This window comes from Triturus cristatus, chromosome 8 (genome assembly GCF_964204655.1).
Source record: "Triturus cristatus chromosome 8, aTriCri1.1, whole genome shotgun sequence".
NCBI classification, from domain to species: Eukaryota; Metazoa; Chordata; class Amphibia; order Caudata; family Salamandridae; genus Triturus; species Triturus cristatus.
In genome coordinates, this window is record NC_140591.1 from 815,404,016 (window position 1) to 815,419,342 (window position 15,327).

General features: G+C 41.0%; 1 protein-coding gene across 1 annotated transcript in view; it reads right to left on the bottom strand.

Moving 5' to 3' along the window:
* NALCN (sodium leak channel, non-selective) overlaps window positions 1-15,327 on the bottom strand; it is a 2,843,734-nt gene that overhangs the window by 1,863,902 nt on the left and 964,505 nt on the right. The window contains exon 9 of the mRNA XM_085622267.1: window positions 14,164-14,315. Within this exon, the coding sequence (XP_085478393.1) occupies window positions 14,164-14,315 (152 nt within the window). The remainder of the gene's footprint in view (window positions 1-14,163; window positions 14,316-15,327) is intronic.

Genomic DNA, 15,327 nt, shown 5'->3' on the forward strand with positions numbered 1-15,327 from the left:
TGTTTATTCAATTATTACACCAACACCAATTAGTAATTAATACAACCGATTGTTGGGTATGTGGACTAATGCCTCATACCACAGAAAAAGGGATGCCATATTTAGTCCTTCCATTCTCTTATGAAGGTTCTGCTTGGGCTTATTTTGTAATTTTCTCTAAAGCCTATCAAAGCCGATTTAAACGTCCTGTCAGTTCTTATATTGGTGGTCCAGATTTCAGTCATAGTTCATTGATAAAGGGAATGGTAGCTATGGCTAAAATCATGGAAAATAGTAAAATTTCTGTTGATGAGAGAAAAGCATATACTAATTGGAACGTCACTCATTATATCACAAGCCTTAGTGATAAGGTTAAACAAGGAAAGTCTCCACCAATTTGGACTGTACCTCATCAAGGCAATTTCTGTTTGCAAATAAATGGCCAAACTACTGACCCCGAACAGAGAAAAAGCTTTTGTTCCCATACTTACATCCACTCCTCTCAGAATTCGCCGCCATTAGTGCCATCTCAGGGCACGTATTTCATCTGTCACGATAGAGCCTATACGTGGTTGCCGACTGGTTTTTCTGGAACTTGCTATATAGCTTTTCTTCTTCCCCCTACATACACTGCTTCTTCAAATTTCCATAAAAACAGATATGGCAGAGGAATTATTGATTCCAAAGACACAGCAGGTCAAGAGGGAGGAGACTTCCTAAAAGGATTTCTTCCTTTTGGGGGTCCTATGGCAAACAGCAGGAATATGAGACAACTGGTTCGTGTTGTAGAGACTACCATAGACATCACTGTAGGAGCTTTGAGTAATATTACAGCGGAACTACAGGCGGATCGTCTTATGACTTTACAGAACCGAGTTGCCTTAGATGTTATTCTTGCAGATCGTGGTGGAGTCTGTAAAGTGATCAAATCGAGTTGCTGTATTTATATACCTGATGACGCTCCGACAGTATACCAGACCATCTCTAAATTACATATAATCTCTGAGTCGATTCATCAGGACGAAGGAGATTGGTCGTTATTGGGATGGTTTTGGGGACTACTGTCCAAATGGGGTTGGACAGTGCTAACATTCCTTGGTATGGTTTTAGCCATTGTTTTCTCTTGTTGTCTTTGTATGCACTGTGGTCCCGCCATCTGCGACCTTTGTGCTACTATGTGCATCCCAAAACCTAAGACACAAAGAACAGAGAATATTAGAATGATGTTACAGCAACAGCTAGATGACCTCATGGCCATCAACATCGACTCAGATTAACATGAGTCTGTGTATCTTGCCTGAGTTCTGGCAAAAGGAGGGTCTGAGGAAATTCGATTTTCAATCACGATCGCATTGAGCCACCATTTTGTGCTCCGCCGCCATTTTGTGTTGCCCTCACTCAGGCAGCACGACGAACGAAGTCTTTTCTGCCTTTCCTGCAATATTGTGTAAAAATAGCCTTGTGCCTCTGTTTACAAAGCTGGTGTTAGAGACTGGCCGAGTACACTAATCCCTGTCTGGTTTTTCTAATCCCTGTCTTAACTATCTGTTGGTTCACACTATTCTCTTCTGACTTTATCTCATCTTCTGGCCTTCGCTGTCCTCCGCTCGTATTCTCTCATTTCACAACTGTCCTCCAAAACACACAAACGTATCTCGCCACGTGCAAGCCAGTTACAGACATGTTAATACCTTAACCTGTGGGAGGGGTGGCAAACACAATTGGAGGAGAGGCTTCTTCAAGTTACTCGATACTTTTGTTTTCCGACTTTTTCTATTGGCTCTGACTTTCTTTTGGACTATTCCTACTGGTTTTTCTTGTATGTTTTAGGTGTGTCCTTCGTTAATGTATATGTCACCTATGTACTATAAAGGATTGTGCGCCACGGAGTGACGTGGCAGTCTCCTGAGAACATACCGTGTGTACTTCTAGGACAACTGTACTAGCTGCAGCTAATAAAATCTGATCTTTTACGCCGACAGAGTGTCCCCATGTCTCTGTTAGCTGAAGCAGGAGAACCCAGGAGATTAAGGCGTACCCTGCGCCGCCAGGCCCAAAAGGTTCTGGTTCTTCACTGGTTCTTCTCATGAGTGTGATATAAATAAGTGTATTTGTCTTTTGGTCTAAATGGCACAGAGCAAAGCAAACCAGAGTTTTAATGGAAGACATGGTAAGAGCAAGCATAGTAATGCCATCATGAAGGGAGATTGGGTTTGTATAAAAGCAGTGTCTCATATGCCCAAAGGCCCGTCTAAATTCAGGAAACCAGTACAGGTTGAGGCTGTGAGCGATCATTCCATGAAGGGGAAGGGCAATTAGTGACGGAATTGTTCAAGAGTGAGAAGATTAAACACAGAGATGTTGGTGAGGCATGTGACAAGAGTGTGTTGGAAAACAATGATAGATGGTCCTTGGAAAATGGTACACGCCACAAGAAATTCATCAGAAGGCCATTAAGGTATTGATAATAATAATAATGATGTTTCAAAATATCTTTACCATGTACTTGCGGGGAAAATTGCACGTGTTTATTTTATCTTGCAACATGTCAAACATTCATTTTCTCCTTGTTGTTTTCTTTGCTATGCTATATTATATTATTTATTATAATTTTATAGTCTTCACTGTGTATGTGAAGATGGAGATGTTGTGGTGGTCTATTAGGTGATGTAAGGCAGTGGTGGAACACATGATGTTCTGTGTTCCATGGTCTGCCCTAAGAAGGTTCTTCGCCAGGACGGAAGTTGGCTCCTGGTGCTGTTTGAGTACAGACTGAAATAAATACTTCTACATTCAACTCACATACCCCACTGTATCTCACCTCTTCCCAGGTGAAAGGGCTGTTGTAGGGTGTCATCAAGTATGCCTTTAATGGAAATGTGCTGTTGCATGTTGAGGAAGTGCATAGTGATAACTGGCTGCAAGTGTGCCAGTTCACAATGCCTGTTGTGTGTGTGCTACTCATCTAATAGGACATATTGTTGGTCTCTGTCAATATATACAGCACTTTTCATCCAGGGTGGTAGTATCAATTCACTACTGCTTTTTGAGACCAAAAAATGGTATAGCTTTTAGCCAATGTTTTAAATTTTTAGATTGATTGTGATCTGTCACCATTATCAACAATAATGTTTTGCAAAAACCACGATGCAAGAAAATCAACATTGACAACAACAAAGGCTGGTGACCAGCTCGGACCTATGGGCTTTGCCAGTTCTAGTTCCCCATGGGAATCATGGCAGATGTTGAGATTTTAAGACCAGGTCACATCTTTAAAGCCAAACTATCTCTTCGGCATGGTTGATAACCATTGCGCACTATGAGATGTTATATCAGGCCCTATTAGAGATAGGATATAGGATCAGTGAATAGATTGTAGGTTTCATTTTAACGTTTGGAAAAGAACGGTACAGCTTCTGTACTCTGGCTCCCCTCATATCCAGCACCGAAAAGAACAAACATTTCCTTAGAGTATAAAAAATCTGCAATGCTTTTTCTCAATCCTTTTTGCAATTGTCACATCAGTAGAAGTTCTTAAATAATTATATTCATGCTCTTTTTCCATCCCACTCCCTTATCAGCATCTCCTGGGAATCCAGGTCATGATATTCCTTTTTGTCTCCTAAGAGTCTAATTAGCAGAGTGAAATATTAGAATTCTTGGCCACAGGTACAAAGCTCAAAAGTCAGGAGAAAAGCACCAAAGTCAGCAGGTAAATTCAAAAGATAGGTTGAAATTGAAGATTCCTTTAGGAATAACTGATATGTGACTTCACTGCCTACTTATATTATCTGAAATTAAAGTATCTGATCATTAAATAAGCTCAACCGTTTTCATGCTCATTTTTAGGCCGGGCTGTTATTGTTTTCCCAAAAGAAATCATGTATAATATGCATAAACAGAGATGCATTTTGTAAGCAGGCTTCATCTATTTGTCTGTTACATTGTCACTCATATTTTGCTTTCACTCATCACAGCGAGGGAGAGTAGGTCAGCCCACTTGCCTTCCTTCACTATGATTGCACCAAGCCAGTACACTTTTTCAGATCCATTTAAAAACAGCTCCTTTCTCTTCATCTGTAAAACGTGTTTTTATTTTATTTTTTATATTAACTTTAATTAGAACATTGGAATGTGGAGCACTCCATTGAATACAATTAGTGCTCTGAGCTTCTGCGGGCCGGTTAAAGCCCGCAAAGGAACATTCCAATATTGTTTTACAAAGGCCTCTTGGAGCCCAAGGGGGTTTAAATCCCCTCAGGCTCTGAGAGGCCTTGTTTTGTTTTGTTTTGTTAGAACATCCTGCCCTCTAGTGGCAGAATGTTCTAATAGCCTTATAGCCCTGCATAGCTGGGCTATACCGGCCTTTAAAGTCCTGCTCCCTTGTTAAAGGCCCTCACTGAAGCTGGAGCAGGCCTTTATTGGCCAGTATAGCCCGCTACAGCAGGCTGTAAGGCTATAATATCAACTTTTTAATTTCTTCCACTCCTTTTGGAAGTTAATGTTATAAAGTGTTTAAGTAGCACTGACACATTATGACTGCTGTGATTTGAGTGCTTGGTTAGACGGTGATGTCTTCTTGCCTCCGTCACAAATAATAATAGTAGTAATACTACTACTACAACAACTACTACTAATTATAATAATACTACTACAAATAATAATAATAATAACATTCATGGCACAACTGAAAAAAGCTTGTTATTTACAAATGATCACTAGTAAAACAGCCTCAATGTTGACCATTTGTTACCTTTAAAACATGTTCTGCAAACAAATGGCTTTCACATGCAAGTGACGCTTATTTGCTTTTTTCCATCTTTATTTTTGTGGCATATGCTTGCAATAAATGAATGTAAAAATATAGCAGTCGCACCAGCTTGCTAAGACCAGACCTATTGGCTTTGTCAATGCTTGCTGTGAGTAAAATCAATATACTCTTATGGGATTTGAGATGTAATACATCGAAGTATGTGAATGTTTTAATGCAGACAAAGACACAGAAATACTGTTCACACGTTAGTCTCTATTTAAACCAACATTTGCGTTAATACCATAAATACCTGATATAGTGTGGCCCAAATTGGTCTATTTTATGGGTGGCTCCATTATTTCTATCGCATTTGCTTTTCCCAAATAAATTGGAATTTAACTTGTGCATAATGTACTGTAACCTAAATCCATTTTGTAAATGTATGTCACACTTTTGCATGTCAATTACACATATTTTTTTGAGTCATGCATAAAGTAGGTATATTCTGACTTTTTCGAACATGAGTATACTTTTTAGTTTCAAAAAAGCTTTGTAACTCTGCTCCTAAGACACTGTGGGGCATATTAGCAAGGAAGTGGCGGAGAGAGGCGTTAGCCTTCTTGGCTTAATGCCTCTCTCCGCCACTTCGGAAATGCGAGGCTGCCCCATATTATCAAGGGTATGGTACAGCCTCACATTTCCCCCTGCGATGGCACTAAGGGGCATATTATCAAGACAGGAGATAAAATTACCGCCATTTTAGCGGCAGAAAACTGCCGCTATAACGGCGATAATGTGCTTGATAATATGCTCTATGGAATTCCAATTGAAGCTCAGGTTAGGTGTCCACATCTAACATGGGCTTCAATTGGAATTCCATAGAGCATATTATCAAGCACATTATCGCCGTTATAGCAGCAGTTTTCTGCTGCTAAAACGGCGATAATTTTATCTCCTGTCTTGACAATATGCCCCCAAGTACTTAGCGCCAACGCAGGCACCCTTGCACCAGATGCAAGGGTGTCTGCGAGAAGGGAGGTTTGTTTATGTACAGGAAGGTGTCCCTTCCTGCACATAAACAAACCTAAAATGCCAGTTTGTAACTTACGTATGTGCTGCTTCATGCAGCACACATTTAAGTTACAAAATGGCATTTTTTTTAAAGTTACAAACCATGGCATTTTGCTTTTTCCATGTGTGCTGCACAATGCAGCACACATGGAAAAAGCAAAAACGAGGAGGAAATAAAGCATTTCTCCTCTTTTCGCCCTCTTAAGACCAGGATTTTACTGGTCTTAAGTTCGACGCTGCCACGTATTATCTCCACCCTTGATAATAGGTGGCAGCATCGAATTCAATGGGTGTTGTGGTGGAACGCCCACAGCAACACCCACTTCACACTCCTTTCACGCTAAATTTTACGTGAAAGGGGCACCGTTAAGTGGCTTAACGCTGCCTTGATAATAGGGAGCTGACCCTATCGCCACCACAACGTCACAAAAAGTGACGTTGTGGTGGTGATAGGGGCTTGATAATATGCTCCTAATCTTCCAAGTAGATAAAGGCTGAGGTATTTACCATAACCAGGAAATACCATTACCAAAGGTGGGATATTTGGTAGGTGCAGTTATTAGCTCTTAGTCCAATTTTTGACTTGAAAATGAGGCATTACATGCGGTATCTGTATTATGTTATGTTATGTTGAAAAGGTTTAGAAAGCTCGATTTTACCCAAAAATGGGCATCTTGGCGCTAGTGGCAAAAACCCTCAACATTGTCAATAATCAGATAATGAGGTATTGAATTCAGTAACATCTGCAGACATTGTCTTTTTAGGGCCTTTTCTCTATTTAATTTCAGCAGATTTGACCTTCCAAAATCTGTCATGGGAAAACTGCAGGAATTTGAAAATTATCGCAAAACCTATAATTCCATACATATTTGTGAAGTGATTGCAATTATTCCCCCACAAACTGTGAATAAGGCCCTAAATACTTATCATTGAATTTATCACACAAACTGGAAAATTGAGAAGCAAATAGAACCAGGAGGGTTTCCTCACTGAATCGAAATTTAAGGAGGCTAAAATGCATCCCATCACCATTACTTGTATCTTATGCAGAAGTACCAGTTGTCTAAGAGAGATAAAGTCCAAGAAACCTTATGGATTCTTGAATAACGACCTAAAAGCAACACAATAGGATGTAGAAAACATTGGTGCAAAAAATATAAGACACAAGGGGGCATATTATGTAACCTGGTGCACAATCTAGGTTTACACAACTACACACTCTTATTAGGTGGTCTCATCAGAAACCGAGAGTGTGTGCCTGATAACAAAAAACATGCACTCCCTGGCGTCCTTGCAGAAACACTCTGGAGAAGCATGTTGTGGACAGAGAAGAACAATGAAGCATGAAGTGGTGTTCATGATGGCATACCTTTGTTTCAGAGCAGACACACACAGCCTGCCATTGATTGTGATGGCCTATGCGGTTATGCCTAACTTCATCCTCAGATTTAATCAGGTGAGTACTCATCTTATTAAGGGGCATATTATCAAGCCAGGCGATAAAATTATCGCCGCTTTAGCGGCAGAAAACGGCTATAATGGGCTTGATAATATGCTCTATGGAATTCCAATTGAAGCCCATGTTAAATGGGAAGGACATCTAACATGGGCTTCAATTGGAATTCCATAGAGCATATTATCAAGCCCATTATCGCCGTTTTAGCGGCAGTTTTCTGCCGCTAAAACGGCGATAATTTTATCGCCTGGCTTGATAATATGCCCCTAAGTACCCTTGTCAAGAGACTACAATACAACTCTTCGCCAGCCAAGTGGAGATGGTATTTTGTGCAAATCAATAGTATTTGATGAACGCCTGTTAGGCAAGACACTGGTATATGAGGTGAGGTTACACAAATGTGGACTTTAACAGCCACGTGGGGCACTTGCTGCAGGCAAATACAAAACCCTACTTTAGATCTAATAGAAGCCTTTCCCAGTTTTATTCCAATCGGCTCTGCCAATGTGTCTGTGTCTTCAAGAAGAACAGAAAAACCCAGGGCAAGACAGGAAACAAAATATTTTCAAATAATTTTCTTAACATTTCTCTTCATACTGCTTTAGACAATATAGTTTTCCGAATACATTAGTGACTTTTCTCTTCCCATATACAATTGATCAATTTTTTGTTTTTGAAATAATTCCAACCCATAATTAATTAACTAACCTTCTGTGGAATATTGGAAAAGAGAGAGCTAAAAATGATTGACTGGAATAGGGCTCTGAGTAATTACTAGTGGTTGAGAAAAATGCAATAATTCCTCCTTTCAAATTTGTATATCTCTTTGTTAAGAACCCTAAGTGTGATAGGTATTCCTAGATGTGCTATGCTCACTGTGCCACTGAACCCCAGCTGTATTTCCATTTAGAGGGGGTCTGTCAGTTTATGCAGGACTTTTTCTAATGGAGCAGGAGCAAGTCTGATTTGTATATGCATGTTCTCAGTCTGGAGTGCCATAGTGGGCAACTGTGACCAAGTTACTACAGTTGATTGAGAATAGTAAAATTATTAGATCCCTTACTTTATCATTTCTCTATGTGAAATACCCCATGTGTGAGCGGCAGGCCCAGGCATGCTGTGCTTGCTGTGCCATTGGACTCAAGGTGCAGTTCACTGGTGTGACCCAAAAAGGCTAAAACCTGTTGGTGTTGCTTGCACTTCCATGTCAAAGGGGCCAGGTGTTCACGCTGGCCTGTCCCTAATAGAGCAAAGCCAATGCTGATTGCATTAGGCTGGTCTGTGTCTGGAGTGATAAAATGGGCAAACAAAATGGGTATGGAATATGGCTTGTAAAATTACCTTTTTCTGAAAATAATTCAAGCATTCCATCCATATATACCTGCCTTTACAATGCGAATTTGGAACATTACTTACATAAATCTCTTTTTTTGATGATATGAGATAGAAGATTGACCCGCTTTCACTCAACAATTTCAGATATACGTTTCAAGTATTAAATACATTCTGCCAAACATTATGCCCCAGCTCGATGGCTTGAAGGAATATGATACTGTAAGCCTCAGTATGATCCTGTTTTATACTGACTTTCAAGTGCCACAGCTTGAAGCATTGATCACCATAAGGTCTACTTCCACCTTGTTGGCCATTGTGAAGTGTATAAGCAACAGTCCAACAAATCTCTGCACAGCCAAAGGCCACTAAATTTCACAGATGCTCACTGAACTTGTTACGTAATCATTGGTGGTGACACACATGCTTGCAGGTAGCTGGATGCCCAAATAAAAAAACTGAGAAACCACCCCCAGCTCTCCATGATATATTCGAAAAATTAAAATGAGGATTTGTATCTAAAATTGCAATTTTAGAAATGTTAATCATTAATGATTAAATTATTAACATCACATAATCAGATCAGAAATGTCAACTTCCGTTTTAGAGTCACTTCGGTATAATCCAGCAAAGACAAAAAGAAAACATGAAGAAGGAGATCATCATTTAACGACACTGTCTTTGGTATTGGATACAGAGCTAAACAATTGGAGGTGGTTATGTAGCCCATGGGTTCCAAGTTTGGGATGCAGTTTGAATGCTTGTTCTCCATCCATTCATTTAGACAAAAATGCCTTTGACTCTTGGTCTAATAGAGCTATCATTTGTAGCTCTACGGTAGGCTGAGAATACTTTTTAAAATAACTTGGGCAGCATCACCTATTATGAATATCATCTCAAACGCTGCAAAAAGTGTTATATAACTCCCCAATATGATCACTCCGTCCAAAGTATACTGATTATCCACCCACATCTTTAGTAATATGTCTTCTGTGCCAAAAGCAGAAATGCAGTGTCCACCACTATATCACAATTCAATTCCCTTAGGTTCCCAACATTTCTCCTTGGGTTGAAGGCCGACACTAATCCCAACTACATCATAAATTTAACATATTTGTCAAAATGGCTGAGGATAACTATGCATGAGACAATCTTCATCTTTTGCCAATTTTCCTTCTCAGACCCGTCTTTTAGGGAGTCCCTTAGTTTTGAGGCAAGGTTAAAAATGTGTGTGCCAGGTATTGACCTTGCTATAGCATTGGGAACTCATTTAACAGGCATTGAGGGTTCTTTGGTGAAGTTAGTAATGAGGGCATTACCAGTTATACCATAGGTGTCACCTCCAAGCACAAGGTCCCATTCTGGGACGTTCTGTTTAATTTTCATTCATTTTATGTTAGTTTTCAGAATTCCAGCTTTGTGGTCTGGCATGTTGAGATTAGCATCAATATTAACTAAACAAATGTGAAAAACGTTAGCCTAATATCCAATGGTTTGCTCTGTTCTATGCCACAATATACAAAACCCCAGAAAAAATATTGTCTGGGAAGGAGAGAGAGAATGTTTGATTTGTTTTGCATTCCGGCATCATTTGTGTGTCTTTTGGTTTCTCATTCTAAGTGCGTCCAGTGTGCCCAGATGTGAGTCCTGAGCTCACTGTGCCACTGGATTCAAGCTAGCCTGACTGATGCGGGGTTACCCCACAACCGGTCCCAGGATGCTTATTTCTGGTCCAGGCAGAACTTGGCTTGGCACTTTGAGCTGGACTGTTCCCATGAGGAGCAGGGTAAAGACTGATTTGAATATGGTTGGTTCTAAACTGAGGTAGTATGGTGAGCAAAAGAACAATGGATTTAGCCCAAATCTCTTGACTGGGGGTGAATGTTTGATTTGTTCCACATGCCTTCCATCATTTGTGTGTTTTTTGGATGATGGAGTAACGCACTATTTAGGGTGGGTGAATTGATGTTCTTTTTTCTGTCTGTCACCACCAAGGAAAACCTAGAGGTGATGAACAGAAACATTAAAATAATGATCCCCACACTCAGCCAAAAAACTCGGTTGGGTTGTGGCTCATTAGACAATTCTTTGCCAAAAACTAAACCCCACTTTGGGAGTTTGTGTTTGCAAGACAATACGTTCGGCGGACGACTATCAAACCAATAGTAACCATCCACCAAGCTTTTGGTACCTTAAGAGGAACTTCTGTGACAGGGTTTCTTCTGAAGGTAGATAGGGCACCGCTGGGCTGTTGGTGATCTCTAAACATGGTGGCCCTCTGTGCATCAGGGTGGTAGAAATATTGTCCTCCTCCACCTTGATAGACAGAAGTAAAACTGCCAACTCCTAAATAGGGCCCTAAATTATAAATTTTCTTTGACAAATGGATGTTGAGGGATTTACCCCACATCACAGGAAGTTGAGCTGAGGCCGGTATTTGAATCTGATTCCCAGGTCCAAAATTGTCAGCTCCAGCTAGTAGGCCACAACTCCTCTGAGATGCAATGAGTAGGTAACCATCCATTTTTGGACTGAGTTGAGGAAATTGGTCAGTATTTATACATCATCAGATACGTCTGTGGCTTAGATGATGAAGAAGGCACTCACTCTGACCTGTGTCTCTTTGGGGAGACCAAATGTCAGTAACGTTGGTAGACCCTTTATGGTCTGATGCACTTGGAGAACGATGACCATGCAGACACCCACCTCTTTCAAACACACTATCCTTAGAGATTAGCTATGTGTGTCTGAAAATGGCTGGCATTCACCACACGTAGAAGGGTTGGGAGACTTAGTGAAAAGCAAGAGCCCATAGAGGACACGGAGGAGCAACAACCCTGGGGAAGAGATGAGAAAATTATTACAGAAAGTTCCGGAATCTGCCATTTTCTACAGGAGAAGACCTTCGACTATATGCACCCTCATGAAATATAGTGATGCCAGTATCCGTCAGATGGAGGTGTAGAAAAAAGCAAAAACAAGATACAAAAGTGAAAACGGTGTCACCTTAAAAATTAGTTATGCAAATTCATGCATTAGCTCTAATGAGACAGTTGAAAAGGACCAAGAGGGTTGAATGAAAAAGAGTCAGTAGCGCAATATCCAGGATCCGGGGATCAAATTAGAGTAAACCCAGTCATCTCTACAGAATTTGGATTTCAGAAAACACCTGTTACATCAAAAAGTCCAAAAATATGCAGAACAAAACATCTGTGTCTAAGGAATATGAAGAACGGGAGATAGGAACAAAGTTTCTGGGATGAAATGCAAACACTAGAATACCCCGTTGAATCGGCCTCTGACATAGGTTCAGCAGATCTTTAATCAGAGTCCTGGATTCTGCACACATGCACAGAAAACAGAGGTGACTTGTAGTTAGTCCAGGGTGTGGTCTCACTCCATACTGCCTTATGTGCCCAGGTCAGAGGTCCTCCCAAGACCATGGGATAGGACATTCAGCACAACCCAGAAATGGAGAAGCAGACTGGAAATGAATGTGGTGAACTGAACTGAAGTGTCTGAATTTGCTCTGCATCATATAGAAAGGAAATATGTACCAGCATCAGAGAGTGGCTTGCCTAGGCATGTGACACTTATGCCAAGGATGTTACACAGCCCCCTGCCATGCAGGGGGCCTATTCTGCTAAATGCCAATGAATATTTGTGAGAAAATGAAGACTCAGGGGCCCCTCTTTGCATTTTTTCAGAGGGGCCATATCATTATGTTACGCCACTGACCTATGCATTCAAGAGCAGAGGGACCGGGACCAATTGCTGTGGTACTGCGCAGGGAAAGAGTGCTTTGGATGAGTGTTTACTCAGCCATATTACTTCCATTCTTTTCTCAAGGAAGGATATGACCTAATTCAGCACTATGACCGCCTAGTTCAGTGAATCCCCTGGGACCCGAAACAGAATAGTGGATTACATCAAATCAGACATTCGGACAAAGAGGACCAGACCAGTTAAGCTAGGCTGCATTTGTCATGAACAGCCGGCACCTCAAACATAACAGTCAGGGACAAAAGCTGGATTGCCAGTGGTGTTGCAGGAACAAAATTCAATTATCAACATGATGGCTCAAACACACCAGTACCGTGCATTATGCACACATAGTTGCCAACTGTGTCATTTTTGCAATCCCAATAAGTTGGAGACTATCCTGGGTAATATTGTTGCAGAAATTGTTCCTCTTTATTACTCACAGCTACGCAAACAAGAACTTTCTATCTGCAGGAGGCCTTTGCTGAAAGTGTTCCAGGAATAATTTTTCAAATGTTTGCAACTACATGCACTGATGTCCACCCACAGAGAAATGAATGGACTGCAGTTCTCAAACGGTCCATGTAACCAGCAGCGGCCAACACGGATCGGAGGTAGGGGGTTAAGGGCGGAAGGGGGGGAGGACGCGGGGGAAGCAGATATACAAAAAATAAAAAAGCGAACCTTCTCGCCGCTTCATCGCTGTGTCTCTCCTCCGCAGTTCTCCCTCGCACGGCCTCAACAGGAAGCATACCCAGGCTCCCAGTCATCCAATCAAAACGCTGCCTTAGCAGCATTGTGATTGGTCTGAGTGCCGTGTTTCGTTGCTTATTTAGAACAACAACGGTCCCTCGAAAGTTCAAGATAAGGAAGCGGAATGAATAAAGACTCAATCAGTACTATATTAAACGGACTTGTCCAGCCGGACAGAGGTCAAATATTTACTTATAAGCAGATAAACAATCATTTGAACATTAGTTCATAAAGTGGGACACAAGCCTGTGTCCTATTTGACCAACCTAGAGAAATACAATTGTATTTGATCATTTGATTTGATTGATAATCCTTATCTTGGACTTTCGAGGGAACGTTGTTGTTCTAAATAATTAACTCCAAGGGTCCCTAGTCGACCTTACTTGGGTGCCCTTGTTGTATTATAATGTGTTTCGTTGCTTAGACACTGACTCGGAGCCTGGGCATGTTCTCCATGCAGGCTATTGCAGCCTGCATGGAGAACATGCAAAGTGTGCAAGACTGGGCGCTAAGGATGTGCTACCACTCCTCCTCTGAGCCACACCCTCACGCAAAGCTGCCGAAGAAGGAGAAAATAAAATGATATTAACGCAAGTTATTATCATTTAATTTTCCCTTTGTTTCGGGTTAAAAAACAGCAGTGTCACAATGCTCCTCTGCCTTAGGGGAGGAGCCGCCACTGCATGTTACACCAATTTGAAAGGAACCAACATGTAGAACGCACAATAAAATGCTTATTACAAACAGAGCTAATTTGTGCGTATAAATTGTGTTATACTGTGACTCCTAAGTGCCATTTGCACGTGGTTCAACCCTTTACATCCGATTAAACTTTTGTGGCATTTCGCATTCATTGATCATGAATTCACCCACTCCAGGGTGCACAAATGATTATTTTTCTAAGCGACTTGCGCCAGATTTTTCTTGGTGAAATTCAAGGGAGCACACACCAATTGGTGCAATGGATTAGTTGTACATGTGTAATCATGGCCTAGATATATGTATGTCCACTTGCATTTTTATACATTTTAGATGTGTCATAGTCATTAAAACAGACCTATCTCATTAAATCCACTGTAGCCCAGCTCCTGTCTGCTCAGTCCCAGTTTTTTGAGGTCCATACATTTGAAGCCCATGGGACATTTGTACCCTTCTCCATCAGGCGAGCAGTGAGTATCGGGAATAGCTAGATTATTCCAGGTCACATTGCTGTAAAGATAAAATATAAAATATATTATACACAATGAACAGATATACAACTGTGACTGCATTCTTAATAAAAATTATTCTATCTCTTTCTGTGCTATATTCTGGTCTTTTGAAAGCTGGAAATACAATGTGCTGTTAACCACGCATGCTTTCCCTCCATCATTTATTCAAATTCTTCTACTCGTATATTAGTAACTACCTCTAGTGATATTTAGAATCAAATCATTCATAATTTATGTTCAAAATAATACAGACATTGCAAAAGTCATATTTTTATTTATATTTTTCAACATAAATGAAATTTCAGTCTATTAAAAAACAAAAACCTCAAAAGACCTCAAATTCGTACAAGTCCTCTCACTTTCAAGCTCCTTTGGAGCTGGAAATAATTGTTGGTGTTGGGGAGCAGAAGAGCAAAAACCAAGAGATACCCTGAAACAGCTAAGCTAAGGCTATCAGAATGGCCTAGGAACAGCCTTCGACTTTGTCCTAGCCAATGCCCGGGTGGTGCTGAGGGTTGGTGGCGCCACCATGCTGGCCTTAGCCACCCTGGAGGTTAAATGGGTAAGTGAGCAGAACTCTGTTTGTTAAAAGGAAGAATGTGGACTGTGTCATATTTAAGCACATTCGGTGATTCGTTCCCTGGCAAGGTCTTGACAGTGCAAGCACATTGACAAAGTGAGCAGATCTAAATGTAGCATCCTATCTCTACTTTGCTCCTATACAAACATTAAATCTGCAAACAGACATGGCGCCACGGTTAGTCACATAGTATCGGCATTCTTTCACATGACCATCTAGTGAGGAGCCGGATATCATGAGGTGGATCAAAAGGTGGGTTGGAAACGACTGATAAGGGAAAGGTTTCCACCTTGCGCATGGAGCTTCTGCACAATTGATGTCCATCAGCAGGACCTGACAGGACCTTTATTTCATCAGGCATTTCACCAGTGAGCAGGAGTCCTTGGAGGCCCTTTTTAAAGACCAGGGCAGCTCCTGGTACCTCTGTCAC